Source organism: Platalea leucorodia, assembly GCF_965183815.1.
Source record: "Platalea leucorodia genome assembly, contig: HAP1_HAP1_SCAFFOLD_54, whole genome shotgun sequence".
NCBI classification, from domain to species: Eukaryota; Metazoa; Chordata; class Aves; order Pelecaniformes; family Threskiornithidae; genus Platalea; species Platalea leucorodia.
In genome coordinates this window covers 265059-280607 of record NW_028121453.1, presented here as the reverse complement: position 1 = coordinate 280607, position 15549 = coordinate 265059, and the positions used below count along the sequence as shown (strand labels likewise).

General features: G+C 52.7%; 1 protein-coding gene across 1 annotated transcript; it reads left to right on the top strand.

Moving 5' to 3' along the window:
• Nucleotides 1–10257: 10257 nt before the first annotated feature.
• On the top strand, nt 10258–11223 carry LOC309603317 (olfactory receptor 14C36-like; the record flags this gene model as incomplete). The annotated part of the gene is made up of 1 exon (XM_082338195.1): nt 10258–11223. One exon carries the CDS (start codon nt 10258–10260, stop codon nt 11221–11223), a length of 966 nt encoding a protein of 321 aa, XP_082194321.1.
• Nucleotides 11224–15549: the final 4326 nt, after the last annotated feature.

Below are 15549 nucleotides of genomic sequence, written 5' to 3'. Positions count from 1 at the left end.
GGGAGGGGGCAGGGGAGGTGGGGAGATCTGGGGAGGGGCTGGGCTGGGCTGGGAAGTGCCCGGGAGAGGAAAGCCCCAGTGTAGAGCTAAGCTGTGTGAGTGTGCAGGGTGGGGGCACCCAGCAGGGTGCTGACAGTGCAGAGTCAGGCATCATGGTGAAGGAAGCAAGGCACCGAAGGTGCAGAAGAGAGGGGCCAGGTCTGTGCCATGTTCCCTATACATCCTGGGGAAGCTGCCCTGGGAAAACTGTCCCAGATCACTGCCACGCACCGGCCATTTCCAGCTCTGTTTGTACACCCCAGCCTTGAGAAAGGACTTTTGCTGCATGGTCACCTCTGTCCTCCTCCGGGGCTCAGTGATACCCAACTCCATCACCAATATTAAGAAAAAGGGAAGCAGTTTCCTACTGACACTTATTACACACAAATCATAGAATCATAGAATCATGGAGTCGTCAAGGTTGGAAAAGACCCTTAAGATCAAGTCCAACCGTTAACCTATCACTGCCAAGTCCATCTATACCATGTCTTCAAGCACCGTATCTATCAGTTCTTTAAATACCTCCCAGGAGGGAGACTCAACCACTTTCCTGGGCAGCCTGTTCCAATGCTTGACCACCCTTTCGGTGAAGAAGTTTTTCCTAATATCTAACCTAAACCTCCCCTGGCGCAGCTTGAGGCCGTTTCCTCTTGTCCTATCACTCGTTACTGGGGAGAAGAGAGCGACCCCCACCTCGCTACAGCCTCCTTTCAGGCTGTTGTACAGAACAATAAGGTCACCCCTCAGCCTCCTCTTCTCCAGGCTAAACAAGCCCAGTTCCCTCAGCCGCTCCTCATAAGACTTGTGCTCTAGACCCCTCAAGTCTCACAGCTCTTGCCACAGCTGGTCCCTCAGCCAAGCCAGTTCTCACACAGATCCAGCTTGAACAGGTTCTCATGGCCTTGTCTCAACAAATATTGAATATCTCCATTGACTGAGATCCCTCAACTGGAGTGGGTGCTTCCTCTAGTGTCTGACTTGAGGGATTTCTCAAAACTTCAGCACTCTCAGCCTCTCCTTGTCCATAATGTGCTCCAAGACCCAACCATCCTTCTGGCCTCCGCAGGACTCACTTCAGTCGGTCAGGGTCTTTCTTGTGCTGGGAAGTCCCATACTGGACGCAGCAGTCCTGATGTGGTGGTTCTGTAGTGGGTTAGCCTTGGCCAGCAGCCAGGCACCCACCCAGCTGCTCGCTCACTCCCCTGCCTCAGCAGGACAAAGGGAGAAAATAAGATGGAATAACTCATGGGTCAAGATAAAGTAAAAGAGATCAGTTACCGAATACCATCATGGGCAAAGACCCGTTGACTTGGGGAAGATCAAATTCATTTGTTGCCAATTATAAAAAGATTTGGATTGTGAGAAACAATGAGAAAAATATTAAAGACCATTCCCCTCACACTTTCCCCCAGGCTCAAATTACTCCATTGTTCCCAGTTCTACCTACCTCAACACCACGAAGAGCAGGGGGGATGGTGAAGAGGGGGTTAACAGTCACTGCAGAACATCTCTGCTGCTCCTTCCTCCTCACACCTCCCCTGCTCCAGCTTCGGTCCTCTCCCTGGGATCCCACTGTATTTGTTGTCAAGGCTAGGTGTTGTTCCTTTCTTTCTCTCTTACTTTTCTCCTTCATACTCACAGAATCATGGAAATGTTGAGATTGGAAGAGACCTCTGGAGATCATCTAGTTCAACCCCGCAGCTGAGGCAGGTTCAGCTAGAGCAGGTTGCTGAGCACCTTTTCTAGCTGGGATTGGAATATCTCCATGGATATAGACTCCACAACCTCTCTTGGCAACTTTTTCCAGTGGCTGACCACCCTCACAGTCAAAAAGTGCTTTCTTGGATTCAGATGGCATTTCATGTGTTTTTAGCTGTGTCCATCACCCCTTGTCTTGGCACTGGGAACTACTGCGAAGAGTTTGGCTCCCTGGTCTTCATGCTCTCCCATCAGGTGTTTATACACATTAACAAGATCCCTCCGAGCCTTTTCTTCTCCAGACTGAACAGTCCCACATCTCTCAGCATTTCCTCCTATGAAAGATGCTGCAGTCCCTTAAAACAGCTTTGTCACCCTTTGCTGGACTTGCTTTTGTAGGTCAAGAACTTTATTGTAGTGAGGAGCCCAGCACTGGACACAGCACTCCAGATGGGGCCTCCCCAGTGCTGAGTGGAGGGCAAGGGTCACCTCCCTCCATCTGCCAGCAAGGCTTTTCCTAATGCAGCCCAGGACGCTGTTGGCCTTTGCTGCAAGGGTGTATTGCTGGCTTATGTTCAGCTGCTTCTCCTCCGGGATGCCAAGGTCCTTCTCTGCAGAGCTGCTTTCTGTCCAGTCAGCCCTCAGCATGATGTCCACAGTGTGGCTGGATCACAGGCTGCCCTCCCCCAGGGACTTTCTCAGCAGCACCTTGTCCTTCCTGCAGCTCAGCTCCACCTCTGGCACAGGCCCCACGGTGCCGCAGAGTCACCTGGCACAGCAAAGCCCTCTCCTGCCAGGCCTGCACAGCCCAGGCCTCTTGCTCTCTGCCCTTGGGGACTGCAGCTTTTGCTCTCCGTGGGGGAACCTCATCCATCATTATGGCACCACCTGCCACCCACTCCAGCATGCCTCTGCTGGGACGCCAAGCCTTGCCACACACGGGCTCCCATCTCTGGGGACCAGGTTTCCATGTGACAAGTCTGCCCTGGGCCCTGGTGCCACATCTGAGGTGCTGCAGCCCAAATGGGCACCAAAGCCCAGAGCGTGGGGCACAGAGAGCAGGAGCCCCATGTGCCATCACAGAGCTGTGACATCAGTGGAATAAGAGGTGAGGTGGGGAAGGACAGATCCCATGGCTTTTGTGCTGGATGGAGATTCAGTGTCTTAGGAGAGACCAACAGGGAAGATGAGAAGTGGGGCATGATCCCAATGGATGTGATCAACAAAATAATGGCTATGTCTCCAACAACCAGCAAAAAGGAAACACAAGCTTTCTTGGGCATTGTGGGTTTTTGGAGAATGCATATTCCTAATTACAGTCTGGTTTTAAGCCCTCTCTATGAAGTGACCTGGAAGAAGAACGATTTCAAATGGGGCCCTGAGGAACAACAAGCCTTTGAACAAATTAAACAGGAGGTAGTTCATGCAGTAGCCCTTGGGCCAGTCTGGGCAGGACAAGGTGTAAAAACTGTGCTCTACAGCACAGCCAGGGAGAACGGCCCTGCCTGGAGCCTCTGGCAGAAAGCACCGGGGGAGACTCGAGGTTGACCCCTGGGGTTTTGGAGTCAGGGATACAGAGGATCCGAGGCCCGCTATACTCCAACTGAAAAAGAGATATTGGCAGCATATGAAGGGGTTTGAGCTGCTCCAGAAGTGGTTGGTACTGAAGCACAGCTCCTCCTGGCACCCCAACGGCCAGTGTTGGGCTGGGTGTTCAAAGGGAGGGTCCCTTCTAGACATCATGCAACTGATGCTACATGGAGTAAGTGGGTCACACTGATCACACAACGGGCTCGAATAGGAAACCCCAGTCGCCCAGGAATCTTGGAAGTGATCATGGACTGGCCAGAAGGCAAAGATTTTGGAATATCACCAGAGAAGGAGGTGATGTGTGCTGAGGAGGCCCCACTGTACAATAAACTGCCAGAAAATGAGAAGCAATATGCCCTGTTCACTGATGGATCCTGTCGTCTTGTGGGGAAGCATTGGAGGTGGGAAGCTCCTGTATGGAGTCCTGTACGACAGGTGGCAGAAACTGCTGAAGGAGAAGGTGAATCGAGTCAGTTTGCAGAGGTGAAAGCCACCCAGCTGGCTTTAGATACTGCTGAACGAGAAAAGTGGCCAATGCTCCATCTCTGTACTGACTCATGGATGGTGGCAAATGCCCTGTGCGGGTGGTTGCAGCAATGGAAGCAGAGCAACTGGCAGCACAGAGGCAAACCCATCTGGGCTGCCGCATTGTGGCCAGATATTGCCGCCTGGGTAGAGAACCTGGTTGTAAAAGTACGTCACGTAGATGCTCACATACCCAAGAGTCGGGCCACTGAAGAACCTCAAAACAACCAGCAGGTGGATCAGGCTGCTAAGACTGAAGTGGCTCAGGTGGATCTGGACGGGCAACATAAGGGTGAATTATTTCTAGCTCACTCGGCCCCTGACACCTCAGGCCATCAAGGAAGAGATGCAACACATAGACGGGCTCACGATCGCGGGGTGGACTTAACCATGGACACCATTGCACTGGTTATCCATGAATGCGAAACATGCGCTGCAATCAAGCGAGCCAAGCAGTTCAAGCCTCTCTGGTTTGGAGGACGATGGCTGAAAGATAAATATGGGGAGGCCTGGCAGATTGATGATATCACACTCCCACAAACCCACCAAGGCACGCGTCATGTGCTTACAACGGTGGAAGCAACCACCAGACGGCTGGAAACATGTCCCGTGCCCCATGCCACTGGCCGGAACACTATCCTGGGTCTTGAAAAGCAAATCCTATGGCAACATGGCACCCCAGAAAGAGTTGAGACAGACAATGGGGCTCATTTCTGAAAGAACCTCATAGACCCCTGGGCCAAAGGCATGGCACTGAGTGGGTATATCACATCCCCTATCACGCACCAGCCTCTGAGAAAATCGAACGATACAATGGACTGTTAAAGACTACACTGAGAGCAACGGGTGGTGGAACATTCAGACACTGGGATACACATTTAGCAAAGGCCACCTGGTTAGTCAACACTAGGGGATCTGCCAATCGAGCTGGCCCTGCCCAATCAAAACTTTTACGTACTGTAGAAGGGAATAAAGTCCATGTGGTGCACATAAAAAATATGCTGGGGCAGACAGTCTGGGTTACTCCCGCCTCAGGCAAAGGCAAACCCATTGGTGGGATTGCTTTTGCTCAAGGACGTGGGTGCACTTGGTGGGTGATGTGGAAGGATGGGGAATTCTGATGTGTACCTCAGGGGGATTTGATTTTGGGTGAAAATAGCCAATGAACTGAATCGTATGATGTGAATTGCTAAATGATAGTGCATGTCATCACTTCTATGGTGGCTATATGCCATACCAATGGTATTACAGTAAGAATCACCCAGATTAATGAAGAATGAACTTTGATGAAACCAAGCAAAGTGCAGCAGTGATGGAACCAGAACTGACTTCAGCATGCAACAATCCAAGACCACACACCTGCTCTCCTGCCCTGAAAGGCTGTTATGACAGATAAAGCCCAAAGTCATGGACTCAAGGAACCCAACGGACATTTTAGAGGCATGGCCCATAGACCAAGGGAATGATATCTGTGTGTATATATTAAAAGACAGGAAAAGTGGTGGCAAATAATTGAAAGGTATTGGAAAGTATGGGACCTGGGCACGACGTAGATGGTATAGAATAAGGGGTGGATACTGTCCTGGTTTCAGCTGGGACAGAGTTCATTTTCTTCCTAGTAGCTGGTAGAGCGCTGTGTTTTGGATTTAGCCTGAGAATAACGTGACAGCACACTGGTGTTTTAGTTGTTGCTAAGTAGTGTTGGACTCCATGATCCCTGTGGGTCCCTTCCAAGTCAGGACATTCTATGATTCTGTGATTCTAGTGCTTATATTAAGACAAGGACTTTTCAGCTTCCCATACTCTGCCAGCCAGGAGGTGCACAAGTAGCTGGGAGGGAGCACAGCCAGGACAGCTGACCCCAACTGGCCAAAGGGCTATTCCATACCATATGATGTCATGGTCAGGATATAAACTGGAGGGAGTTGGCCAGAGGGCAGTGATCACTGCTCGGAGACTGGCGGGGCATTGGTCGGTGACTGGTAGGCGGTTGCATCACTTGATTTTCCTGGGTTTTGTTCCCCTCTCTCTCTCTTATTGTTTTCCTTTTCATTACAATTTTTTTTTTTAAAATTTAATTTTATTTTATTTCCATGATTAAACCATTCTTATCCCAACTCATGAGTTTTCTTACTTTTGCTCTTCAGATTCTCTCCCTCATCCCACCGGCTGGGGGGAGGCTGAGCGAGCGGCTGTGTGGTGCTTGGTTGCCAGCTGGGGTTAAACTACAACAATCCTGCTGTGTTCCTCTTCCATTAAATGCCAGGGACATTGCAGTCTCCAGTGAGACCCAGGCTTCTACATCCAGGGTCTTCATTTGGATGCTTAGAAAAGACTAGGCCAACTGTGGGTTTCTCATCTCCCACCATGGTGTCACCTTTACTGGCCCCTCCTCTGGCCCTCGCTCACAAGGGCTCACCCAACTTGTCACTTGCCCCACAGAGGAGCTCCATCCATGGAGTTAATTTCTTCACTTTGAGGGAGCCCCACTCCTGATCCTTCCAGCCTGTCTCTCCTGAAAAGCCTGTACCCATCCATTGCAGCACCCCAAGCCGTGTGACTTGTCCCATCATGCCTTGGCAGTTACTCCATGCATGTCAAAAAGCACAGGCTCCAGCTCATCCTGGCTGTGCCCCTGGCTGAGGGCATCAGTGCACATTTGGGCTGTAGCTCCTCAGCTGTAGCTCCAGGCAAAACTCTGACTTGTCTTACGGAAACCTGGTACCCAGCGTCCGAGAAGCCCTGTTTGCAAAGGCTTTGCTTCAGAGCAGAGACGTTCCAGAGTGGACATCAGATGGAAACATAAAGCTGCAATTGGATGCCACAATAATGAGCAAACCCTGCTGTCCCCAAGGCCAGAGGAAAATGGGGCTGGGAAGTGCAGCCCTGGAAAGAAAGAGGTTTATTTCAGTGGTGTCTCTGCTGCCTCTTAGGGCCTTTGGTGGACGTGAAGGTGATCTCCGTCAATGACAAGGTGCTGCTGTCAGGCCAATGTGAAAACTCTTGGTCCGTTCCTTGATTGTATCATCAAGGGGGTGAGTAAAGGCTGGTGGAGAGATAAAACAGCAGTCTGAGAACATAGGCACACAAGTGGAGACCCCAGTGTGATGTGCCTTGTGCTCCTGGCCTGCCTTACATCTACTGGGTAGAGAAGGGACGGACCTTGCCACACTGCAGTGGTGGCAAAGAGTTTCTTGCACAAAGGCACCGAACCTGTCTGCAAGGCTGTCTGGGGTGTCCGACACACACTCGTTCTGAATGGGCATGGCTTTCCCGTGCTGTACCTGCCAGCCACATGTAGGTACGGGTGAGAGCCTTGGCATCTCACAGAACACTACAGACATCTATTTGGACATGAAATCGAGTAACAGTCTGGAATTTGATTAGGCAATGTGGGGATGAAAACCATCATTACAGGCAATGGAGATCTAGTCAACCCAGCTGATGGAAAAGACAGAGCAAAGCTTAGTTCTCCCTGTGCTACATGACATCATTTCGTCAGATGGCAGCATAGGCTGCCAAGAAAGTAGTAAACAGGGACAAGTGCAGTTGCCTTGCAACGTGCCTTGGACAACCCCTGGCACCTCAGGTGTCAGCAGGTATTTCATGTGAACAGCCAAGTCCCGACCTACATCTTCACCAGTGACCACAGGAGCTGAGACAAGGAGCTCACATGCAGGTGCCTGTTTAATGCCCACCTGAACTGAGGCAAGAGGAATCCCACCTCCTGTGGGATTGTGGCAGGCATGGGAGGGAGCTGAGTCCCCTTCCAGTGCTTAGCAATAGAAACACAGGATGAGATGCCTCCACTGAGTCTCAGCCTCCAGCTGAATCCCGTCCCTCATCAGGATTAAAGAAGATCCCTGCCTGTCATTGTCTGGGTGTCCTACTTAATGGTAAGACAAAGGGGCGATTTTTAGACCTAAGCCCATCTCTGATAGGCGAAAGGACACTGCTGGAAAGAAATCTCTCTCCCCAGCTGAGGGAGGGAACATGAGTGATTCCTTCAGCCTGTTTCACAGCAGGAGCCCCAGGGACACCTGGAGGGAGCCCAGAGGGGGCAGAGAAAGTGCTGCCTTGGGCTGGGCCTCTGCTGCTGAGCTGGGCTGGGCTCCTGGGATGGAGGGAGCTCCTGGCAAGTGGGCAGCCCTGCAGAGAGACAGCTCTGCCCAGGAGCAGCTCCTCTGCGAAGCGCAGCAGGGCTGTGGGCACTGCCTGCAGGCACTGAGGGGAGAGGAGCGAGGCAGAGAGAGGTTAAAGGCAGTGTGGGGTGGAAGGAGAGAGCTGAGCTTGTTCGGAGAGAAATCTTCACAGCATTTGACACAGTAAGTCTCTGGCAGCAGCGAGATTCAGATGAGTATCCTGGAGGGCTCTTCCAGAGCTGGCACATCGCATGACTGATAGGACCTATCAGGATGTCTTTCTTGGCTTCTCTAGCATAGAGGAGGAGGACATGCTCCAGAGCAGGGCTTCCCTGCCGCACCATCTGAAGGAAAGGTCATGATGGCTGCCATCTCCTGGGGATGGCTGCAAGGGCGTGAAGCCGGGTGTGCAGCCAGGGGTGCCCAGGGCCATCCTTCAGAGCAGGGTCCCTGCACCCCAGGGCGCTGTGTGCCAGGGCACCAGACGCTGCCGCCTGCCAGGGTCAGCACTCAGCCTGCCCGGGGAGCTGCCCACAACGCTGCAGGGAGAAGCTGTGTGTGCAAGCAGTGACCCTGGCAGGGTAAGACCGGGTCCCTCTGTTGAGAGGGTGCTGCATGGGTCAGGGCTGCCTACAGCTCCAGATTACCCCCAGGGAATTTCCAAGGGGACTTTTCAAGAGGAAGGTCAAGATGAGGATTACCTAAAAGGGAAGGAATCTCTGCTTTCTCTTTGCCACTCTTGGTTGGCTGGGTGGGCAGTGGGAGATGGGAATGTATTTCTCTGCTCTGGAGAAGGCACTGAGACCCTGCTTCTCACTGGGACTTGTCTGAGCTTCTCCTGAGCCCCTGCACATACAGAGATGCCCCTGGGCAGTGCCCTGCTGCCGGGAGATGTCTGCAGGGCAGAGCTGAGCACAGAGCGGGTGGGATGGGCTCTGTGAGCACTGGCAGGGAGCAGACTTGGGGACAGAGAAACAGCTCCTGGCAGGGACAGCTCCAGGCAGCAGAGACATGGGCAGGGAGGGAGAGGGAGCTGCTCCCACCATGGCAGTGGGGATTCAGGCACCTCCCTGCCATCCCCTGCAGCACAGACACCTTCAGGGAGCACCCTCCTGCTCTCCTCTCCCACCCAGCACAGCCTTTGCCCCCAGGGTCATGGGGTTTCAGGCTGTCTTCTTCTTGGCAGCCCAACCCACAGTGAGGAGAAACGCCTGAGTGCCTGTGGGTCTGTCCCTGTCCTTCCTCCCATGGCAGGAGCATTGGGACATTTCTCTGTGTTTCCCCTCCTGTCCTTGCTGCCTTTGTCCCCACCTTACCTGGGGGCTCCGGGCACTGCAGTGTGTGGGGCTGGCAATGAGCTGACCCTCATCTAAGGACTCCCTGTCTTCAGGACTTTTGACTTTTTCCCTGGGGCTCCTGCTGGGATGCAGGCTGTCCTCCAGAAGGGCACAGCTCTCCCATGGGCTCTCTGTGTCCCCTGGAGAAGACAACTCAGTGCTAAGGCCATGGCAATGTGGCTCATCGTCTGTGTGGGCAGCTGCAATGAGCCCTGTGTGTCCATGGCTGGGAGGGGAGAGCTGAGATCCTGCTCACGTACAATGAGATGGTGGGGAGGGGTTTGGAGATCTGCACTTGGGAACTGGATTCCTCTGCTCTCAGAAGTTTCCAGTTTCTTCTCAGGTGAACATCTGGGTGTGATCCTCCTCCAGCTCAAAGAGCCGCAAGGAAAAGGCAGCTGAGACCAGGGCTGATGGACAGACCAGCTCTCCACACCCTGCACTAAGGGACAGTCTCTTTGCCTGTCAGCACCCACACCATTTCACTTGGAGTACAGCAGAAGTGCCAAGGATTTCTGCTTTACAAGCACTTCTCAGTTGTGCTGTGGCAACTAGAACAAGATAAACAAAATAAAATCCCTTCGGCTCCGCTCTGCAGTTGGGTGAAATGGGAGCAACAATGCTGAAAAGCTCATTGATATCAAAAGTGGATTTAATCTGAGATCACCCCATGTTGCTATTACCTATTGCTGTAAGACAGGGCTGACCCCTCCAGAGCGCACAGCAGAGCTCCCTGCTCCACATGGCACCCTCAGCCAGCACCAACCAGAGCTCATGAAAGTCACCTGCCAAAGGTCTCCCTGAAAGGTGCAAGGCAGTCTGGGGTGTTTCCATGAGAACTGGAATAGGCTTTGCTCAGAGAACTCTACCCTAACTTCTCACTGCCTTTACCTCCTTGGGCAGGTCCCCATGCACAGAGGCAGCAAATGTCCAACAGCAGCTCCATCATCGAGTTCCTTCTCCTGGCATTTGCGGACACGCAGGAGCTGCAGCTCTTGCACTTCTGCCTCTTCCTGGCCATCTACCTGGCTGCCCTCCTGGGCAACGGACTCATCATCACCGCCGTAGCCTGTGACCACCACCTCCACACCCCCATGTACTTCTTCCTCCTCAACCTCTCCCTCCTCGACCTGGCCTCCATCTCCACCACTCTCCCCAAAGCCATGGCCAATTCCCTGTGGGACACCAGGTCTATTTCCTATGCAGGATGTGCTGCACAGCTCTTTCTATTTGTCTTTTTCATTTCAGCAGAGTATTTTCTTCTTACTGTAATGGCCTATGACCGCTACGTGGCCATCTGCAAACCCCTGCACTACGGAACCCTCCTGGGCAGCAGAGCTTGTGTCCACATGGCAGCAGCTGCCTGGGGCAGTGGTTTCTTCTATGCTCTTCTGCACACAGCCAATACATTTTCCCTACCCCTCTGCCAAGGCAGTGTCCTGGACCAGTTCTTCTGTGAAATCCCCCAGATCCTCAAGCTCTCCTGCTCACATGCCTACCTCAGGGAATTTAAGCTTCTTATGTTTAGTACTTTTGTCTTTTTGGGGTGTTTTGTTTTCCTTGTGGTGTCCTATGTGCAGATCTTCAGGGCCGTGCTGAGGATCCCCTGTGAGCAGGGACGCCACAAAGCCTTTTCCACGTGCCTCCCTCACCTGGCCGTGGTCTCTCTGTTTCTGAGCACCGCCACATTTGCCTACCTGAAGCCCCCCTCCATCTCCTCCCCATCCCTGAATCAAGTGGTTGCTGCTCTGTACTCGGTGGTGCCTCCAGCAGTGAACCCCCTCATCTACAGCATGAGGAACCAGGAGCTCAAGGATGCAGTGTGGAAACTGATGACTGGATGTTCTCCAGGAGCTATAGAGTGTCCATCGTCTTCAACATATGACTCATAATGTAACTCATAACAGGCCCAGCCTTTCTTGATTAATTTTTGTTGTTATCATTGTTGTTGGGTAAGTTTTTTCTTTTCTTGCTTTTTTAACTTGTGATAATGTTGTCCACAAAGAAATGTGGACACCCCACTTCTACTTCATTCTCTTCCTCACTAGTCTGACCCACCGACTGTGTCAATAAGGAGCTATACTCCTTCTCTAATGAAACAAAAGAAATGTACTTGCATTGACTTGTCTGTCTGAGACCCAAGCAACTAAAACTGAACCAAATATTCTTCCTCATAGGTGGAGAAAGGGCAATGGGGCCATGATGGAGTCCCCCATACCTACGGAATGGGGAACATTCCCAGCCCTTAGGCAAATCTCTTCCCTCTCTCTCATGACCTGCATAGTGTTTGTGCTTGAGAAAACCCTCATCATTATGCACGTGGTGGCAAACCAGCATCCGCACACCCCCATGGGCTTCTTCTTGGGCCATTTGTCTTCCCTGGAGATCTTCCACAGACCCACCACCCTGCCCCAGCTGATGGCCAGCTGCGTGACTGGGGACAGCACCATCTCTGCTCATCACGGTGCTGGTATTGTTTCCTGCACCTTTTGTATGCACTGAGTGTTTAGTACTGGTGACCACACCCTACGATCAGTACTGGGCTGTGTGCCACCCCCTGCTCTCTACAAGACTCATGAACCGGCAGGTCTGTCTCCAGAGGGCAGCTGCCCCTTCGCTAGGGGCATTTCTGTCATCTACAGTCATAATGTCAGTCGTGTCCCAGATACAGTTGTGTGGTCCCAGGGGAGCGGACCACTTCTTCTGTGATTTCACCCCATTGCTGGAGCTCTCACACAGTGACACTGTGACACTCGTGCTCTTTGCTCTCATAACCTGCTTTTTAGATCCCATCCTCCCCTTCCTGCTCACATGGTCATCCTGTGTGCATCAGAGATGCCTCCCCGGGGCAGCTCTCCCATCCAGCGTGGGCAGGCAGAAAGCCCTCTCCACCTGCTCCTCTCACCTCACTGGTGCCACTGTTTTCTATGACACCCTCATCCTTGGGGGTGTGATGCCGAGAACATCCCTCCTGAGACAGTTTGACAAAGCCCTTTTTCTCCACCATCCTCACATCCCTCTTCAATCCCTTCATCTGCAGCCTGTGGACTAGAAAGGTTGGGGGACACTGAGAAAAATGCTCAGGGAAGCCGTGAGCTGCGCAGAGAAACCATTGGAGCTGTGGGCCTGCAGGAAGAAATCACTTCTGGCTCTCTCCTGAGCCAGCCCAGAGGACCTGGACTGGCGTGTGCTGTGTCCTGGGCACTCCCCTGGAAGGATGGGATATGAAGAAGGCTTTTGGTGTGGGAAGGAGCAGAGAGGTGCTGGTGGAGCTGGCTGGTGGAGCTGGCTGGTGTCATCATGAGACCTCTCTCAAACATCTTGGAAGGGGCAGAGAGATCAGGGAGGTTGCAAGGTCCTCAGAAAAGGCAAATATCAAAGCCATCCTCAAGAAGGGCAAGAAGGAGGACCGGGAGTGTTACAGGTTGGTCAGCTTCACCTCAGCCCCTGGGAAGGTGGCAGGGCAAATGCTCTTGCAGCTATCTCCATCACTTGAAGGACAAGAAAAGGATTGCTGAACCCATGGGGGAGGGGAAAGAAGGGCATGCTGTGTACCTGGACTTTTGCAAGTCCTTGCGTGTGGTTTCCCATGGCCTCCCCAGAGCAGATTGTTGACATCTGGACTGAAGAAGTGGATGATGCGGTGGGTGGGAAGTTGGCTGGACGATCAGGAACAAATTCTGTCAGTGGTACAAAGTCCTCCGAGGAGCCAGATACTAGCAGCATCCCTCAGGGATCAGCAAAATTTCTTTAAAGAGTCACGAAAAGCTGGAAATTAAGACTTTTTCAGCTATTACATAGATTTCTTTTTCTGAACTCCTTCCAGTACAGGCTGGGACCAGTCCCAGTACAAACTGGATCCCTTTAACCTCTCTCAGTAGAGTGTGGGCCCTGTCCCAGTACAAACTGGTTCCCTTTAATGCCCTGCAGCAGAGACCGGGCCCTGTCCCATTATAAAATGCATGCCCTGATCACCTCCCAGTACAGACTGGGCCCCCCCTCCCAGTACAAAGAGGATCCCCTGAACTCCTTCCAGTACAGACTGGGACCAGTCCCAGTACAAACTGGAACCCTTTAACCCCTCTCAGTACAGACTGACCCCCCTCCAAGCAGAACCTGCGTCCATTTAACCACTCCCAGTAAAGACTGGGCCCTGTCACATTATAAACTGGATCCTGTTAACCCCTCATAGTACAGAATGGACCCTGTCTGAGTCCAAACTGGTTCCCTTTAACCCCTCCCAGTACAGACTGGGCCCTGTCACATTATAAACTGCATCCCCTGACCCCCTCCCAGTACAGACTGGGCCCCCTCCCAGTACAAAGTGGATCCTTCAAACACCTCCCAGTAGAGAATGGGGCCTCTCCCAGTGCAAACTGGACACATTTAATACCTGCCAGTACAGACTGGGCCCTGTCCCAGTACAAACTGGTTCCTTTTAACCCCTGCCAGTACACACTGAGCCCCCTTCCAGTACAAGCTGGATCCATTTAACGCCTCCCATCACAGACTTTGCCCTGTCCCAGTAGAAACTGGATCTCTTGGTCCCCTTCCCAGCACAGACTGGGTCTCATCCCAGTACAAACTGGATCCCTTTAACACTGCCCAGCTCAGACTGAGCCCTGTCCCAGTACAAACTGCATCCTTTTATCCTTTTCCATTACAGACTGGGCACGTCCTAGTACAAAATGGATCCCAGGATCTCTTCCCAGTACAGGCTCTGTCCCGTCACAGTCCAACCTGGATCCCTTTAACTCCTGCCAGTACAGACTGGGCCCCGTCCCTGTACAAACTGGATCTCTTTAACCTTATAGACTGGGTCTCATCCCTGTACAGACCCCTAACTGCCCCCAGACCCCTAAGGGCCCCCCTGGGCCCCTAAGTGCAACCTTGGCACCCCTAAGTGCGTCCATTGGCCATACCCCTGCCTCCCTTCCCTCCACTATGCCATGCCCCATGTGTCCTCTGGCCCCAGCTGCAGCGCCGCTTCTTGACCTTCACCTTGCTGTGGGCCAGCCCCACCTCCCCTGGCACCTTCAGCCCTTGGCTGAGACTCCCCCTCACCTCATCCAGCCTTCCTTGGAGGGAAGCCTCTGCCCAGGTCTTCACCTGAGCTTGGGTGGGCTCAAGGCTTGTCCTCCTCAGGTGGTGCCAGGTGGCCATTAGATCTTTAGAAGGCCTCAAGCTCAACCTTGGGTGTTGACTGAGAAGACAACCCCTCCAGTGGAGACATCAGAAATCCTGAGATAGCTTCAAGGTCAAATCCAAGAGGAAGAAGAGAGGTTGTAGGTGCTGGAGATCATCTAGTCAAAGCCCACCTTAGAGTGGAGACCACCCCTGGAGATAGATACCCAACGCACGAGTGGTGTCCCTCAGGGGTCCATACTGGGACCAGTAGTGTTTAATGTCTTTATCAAGGACATGAATAGTGCGACTGAGTGCAAGTTTTGAGATGCCACCAAGCTGAGCGGTGCACATAACACCCCCGAGGGACAGGTTGCCATCCAGAGGGACCTGGACAAGCCTGAGAAGGGGGCCCGTGTGAACCTCATGAGGTTCAACAAGGCCAAGTGCAAGGTCCTGCACCTGGGTGGGGGCAACTCCCAGTATCAATACAGGCTGGGGGATGAAGGGATTGAGAGCAGCCCTGAGGAGAAGGACTTGGGGGGACTGGTAGATGAAAAACTGGACATGAGCCGGCAATGTGCTCTCTCAGCCCAGAAAGCCAACTGTATCCTGGGCTGCATCAAAAGAAGCGTGGCCAGCAGGTCGAGGGAGGGGATTCTGCCCCTCTACTCTGCTCTGGTGAGACCCTACATGGAGTCCTGCGTCCAGCTCTGGAGTCCTCAGCACAGGAAGGACATGGACCTGTTGGAGTGGGTCCAGAAGAGGGCCACACAAATGATCCGAGGGATGGAACACCTCTGCTATGAGGAAAGGCTGAAAGAGCTGGGGGTGTTCACCCTGGAGAAGAGAAGGCTGCTGTAGGAGGGTAGATTTAGATGGAACACAAGGAAAAAATTTTCACAATGAGGGGAGTGAAACACTTGAACGGGTTTCCCAGAGAGGTGGTAGATGCTCCATGCTTGGAAACATTCAAGGACAGGCTAGATGGGGCTCTGAGCAACCTGATCTGGTTGTAGAAGTCCCTGCCCATTGCAGGGGGGTTTAACTAGATGACCTTTAAAGGTCCCTTCGCACCCAAACCATTCTATGAT